Here is a 3,486-nt window from a genome sequence, read left to right as displayed (position 1 = left end):
TGTCACGGTTTCTCTGTAGTGAACCTTAAAGCTGTTTAGAGCTGCCCACTGCCACCAGTGTCTCTACTGACAAGCAGTCTTCACATCTATCAGTAGCTTTTCCTGGCCTATTTGTACTACAAGAGGTAATAGCCAGTGATAGAAAGGCTACAGTAAGTATGCCATTGTGAACTGAATATTATTAAAAAAAAAGGTTTGTTTTTCTATGCCACTAGTACTATGTAGTTTGAGGGAAGCAGGAATACAATTACTGTCTCTTAGAAAAGAAGTTTGTAACTCTGTATGGATCTTTTTACAGTAGAACATTCTCATATTTGCATAAAACCCCCACAAAATAAAATTCTGCAATATCACAAGACACTGTTACTACGAGTCTGGCATTCAACAAATTTAAGCTCATGGGTCTGAAGGTCAACATGGAGAGTTACATTGATGTGAGCAGTTTCTTGGGATTGCTCAGAAATTCTTGCTTTTGAGAAATGGATTTCAGTTTTCCTGAAACATTTCCCTCATTTGTGTATTTTAGACTATTTTAAATGACATTAGACTAAATTAGCTGAGCTTCAGGCAAAATAYAAAAGGCTTATCTTCATCACAGCAAGTGAAACAAACAAGAATAAGWGTCCTGGTTAATGAGATTTAATACTAGTTCCAAAGTTAATTAATAGTGAGGAATGAAAACRCTGGAGTCAAGCTGGCCTGATTCTGTTGTTGTAAACAAAAGAAGGAAGATTCTCAGGAAACAGATCCTGGCAATTAGGATAAGATGAAGTGAGGTGAAGCTTTTTCAAGAGTTAATTTTGTTTTATGAATAGCTAATTGACTACAATATAGCTCAAGATGCCTTGTATACTTTTAGGTTAGGTGTACTTAATGTGCTAGTACACACTGCAAATGCCCCCTACACTGGCAGGAACTTTCCAGGCTTTTGCACACACAAAACACCCAACTTAATGCCACACAATTAAGGCATTAACTCTGATATATGTCCAARTTTTATCAAGCGGTTCCCAAAGTGCTTGAAAACTAAACAAGACTGGATTAGTGAGACCACTAAAACCAGTGACTTACAAACAGTAACTTAAGTTAGCTCATGATCTCAGGTGATAACTGATGAGTAATTACATCAGCAAATTACTTTTCAAAGCAAACAGTTTCTATTATTTTTTATCTTCCATTGGCATTCAGTAACTGAGTAATCACTCAACTCCACAAAGGCTGATTTGTCAGGTGTCAGAGTGCAGTTATTTGGTTATGTCTCCTATGCAAATGTGATTAACACTAGGGTTTCTTAGATACCCYAACACATTAAGTGACACAATTGGAATGGAGAGACTTAAGTTCATTTTCTTTACATTAACTTATCATCAGACTCTGGCARAGGGATCTGGACAAATTGGATCAATAGGCTGAGGTCAACCGTGAGAGACTGAACAAGGCCAGGTGCCCTTGGGTCACAACAATGCCCTGCAGCACTACAGGCTGGGGAAGAATGGCTGGAAAGCTGCCCAGCAGAAAARGGCCTGGGGGTGCTGCTCAACAGCTGGCTGGGTATGAGCCAGTGTGTRCCCAGGTGGCCAAGAAGGCAAATGGCATCTGGCCTGTATCAGCAATAGTGTGACCAGCAGCACCAGGGCAGTGATTGTCCCTCTATACTCAGCRCTGCTGAGGCSTCACCTCRAGTGCTGTGCTTATTTTTGGGCCCCTCACTACCAGAAAGACATKKWGGTGCTGGAGCATGTCCAGAGAAGAGCAATGGAACTGGTGAAGGGTCTGCAGAGTGAGTCCTGTGAGGAGAAGCTAAGGGAACTGGGTTTGTTAGCTTGGAGATTCCAGGGGGACCAGATCACTCTCTACAATTGCCTGAGAGGAGGAGGAGGTAGCAAGGTTGGGGTTGCTCTCTTTTCCAGGTAACAAGTGATAGCACCAGAGATGGCCTCAAGCTGCACCAGGGGAAGATTTAAATTGGATGAGACATTTCTTCATGGAAAGCACTGTCAAGCATTGGCACAGGCTTCCCAGGGAAGTGGTAGAATCATCACCCCTGAAAATGTTTTAAAGAGGTGGATATGGCACTTAAAGACATGATTAAGCAGTGGACTTGGCAGTGTTGGGTTTACAGTGGGAGCTGATAATCTTAGAGACCTTTTCCAACCTTCATGATTCTATGATTCTGTGGCCAGTCACCCAAATTGCTGGTAGTTAAACATTTAGACATTGATGAAGCAGCACAGGCCTTCCTTGCAGTTAGACTGTTATTTTTGCTGGCTAATACTGGTCTGTATTAATAAATCTGGTAAGTAGTTATTTTCTGACCAAGAGAAATATTTTTGTTACACAAAATTCTTCATTCAATTTTGTATTGGCAGATTCTTTTAACATCTCCGTGCCATCACAGCCCGCCCGTCTGACAGCATCGGGCTGGCATTAGCTCTTCCTTCATCTGTCACCTGCAGCGGCGTTTCCATCTTTGGACCTGTAGCTGTTACAAGCCAAGGTAGCGAAAGCCGGGGAGCCGCAGCTTTTGTGGGAGACTGCAAATGGAGGTGTGCAGCCCCGAGGCCTCGCTGTCTCGGTGCGGTTCGGGGCTGAACTACCGTGTATCCCGAGCCCACTCTGCGGAACCGTGAGGGGAGCACTCGCAGCGACTCTGAGAGTGCAGCCTGCAGCTCAGGGAAGACACCCGTGAGGCCCGGCTGCTTCTGTGGCGTTCAGAGGCTTCCTCCCCATACCCTCTGCGCTCCTCACACACCTGCGTGAACAAAGCGCTGCGGGAGCCAGGAAGACCAAAGCTGGGATGGGTCAGAGAAAGCGCCAGCACACGGGTCCCTGAAATAGCCGGGAGGTTGGGCAGCCTTGAGAGGCGGGGCCAGGAGCCCCGGAGCCCGGCAGCCGGGCAGCTCACGCCCCGTCCCRGCCCCRCCCCGCGCCTTCCCTCCCGCCCCGGCACTGCGGGGCTGTCGCCATCAGCGGCCGCCAGGGGGCGCGGCTCCGCCCTGGCACCGCCCCCTCCAGCGGGACAGCCCCGCCCCCGCCTCCTGGTCTGGCCCCGCCTCCTGGTCTGGCCCCGCCTCCTGGTCTGGCCCCGCCTCCTGGTCTGGCCCCGCCTCCTGGTCTGGCCCCGCCCACCCTCTCCCTGGTGGCCACGTCATTCGCGCTCCGCGGGCGGAAGTGGCGTCATCCGGCCCGGCGGCCAATGGGCGGCTGGCGTGTGGGGGGTTGAGAGGTTAAAGATCAGGCGGGGCGGCGGGATGATGGCGGCAGTGGCGGTTGCTGGGCGGGGGACGCGGGCTCCGTGAGGGGATGGCGAGGCGGGCGGCGCGCAGCGGCTGAGGCTCCCCCGCCGCTCCCCCGCGGGCCCCGCGCGCTCCTGTCGGTCGGTCCCATGAGCGGGGCGGGCGGTCTGGCGTGGCGCGCGCTGCACGCGCTGGTGCGCGCCTTGCTCTGCCTGCAGCGCGCGATCGTCGCGTGCCTGCGCGGCCGCGC

At 50.7% G+C, this 3,486-nt stretch overlaps 1 protein-coding gene across 1 annotated transcript in view; it reads left to right on the top strand.

Moving 5' to 3' along the window:
- The first annotated feature begins 3,233 nt into the window (after positions 1 to 3,233).
- Positions 3,234 to 3,486, top strand: part of NUS1 (NUS1 dehydrodolichyl diphosphate synthase subunit) — a 16,673-nt gene continuing 16,420 nt past the window's right edge. The window contains exon 1 of the mRNA XM_057369002.1: positions 3,234 to 3,468. Coding sequence (XP_057224985.1) covers positions 3,386 to 3,468 — 83 coding nt within the window. The 5' untranslated portion in view covers positions 3,234 to 3,385. The remainder of the gene's footprint in view (positions 3,469 to 3,486) is intronic.

The sequence above is a fragment of the Malurus melanocephalus genome, unplaced genomic scaffold, assembly GCF_030028575.1.
Source record: "Malurus melanocephalus ecotype Western Australia unplaced genomic scaffold, MMel_1.1 scaffold_100, whole genome shotgun sequence".
Lineage (NCBI taxonomy): Eukaryota > Metazoa > Chordata > Aves > Passeriformes > Maluridae > Malurus > Malurus melanocephalus.
Note: the sequence above shows the minus strand (reverse complement) of the source record. Positions and strands in the feature narration are given on the sequence as shown.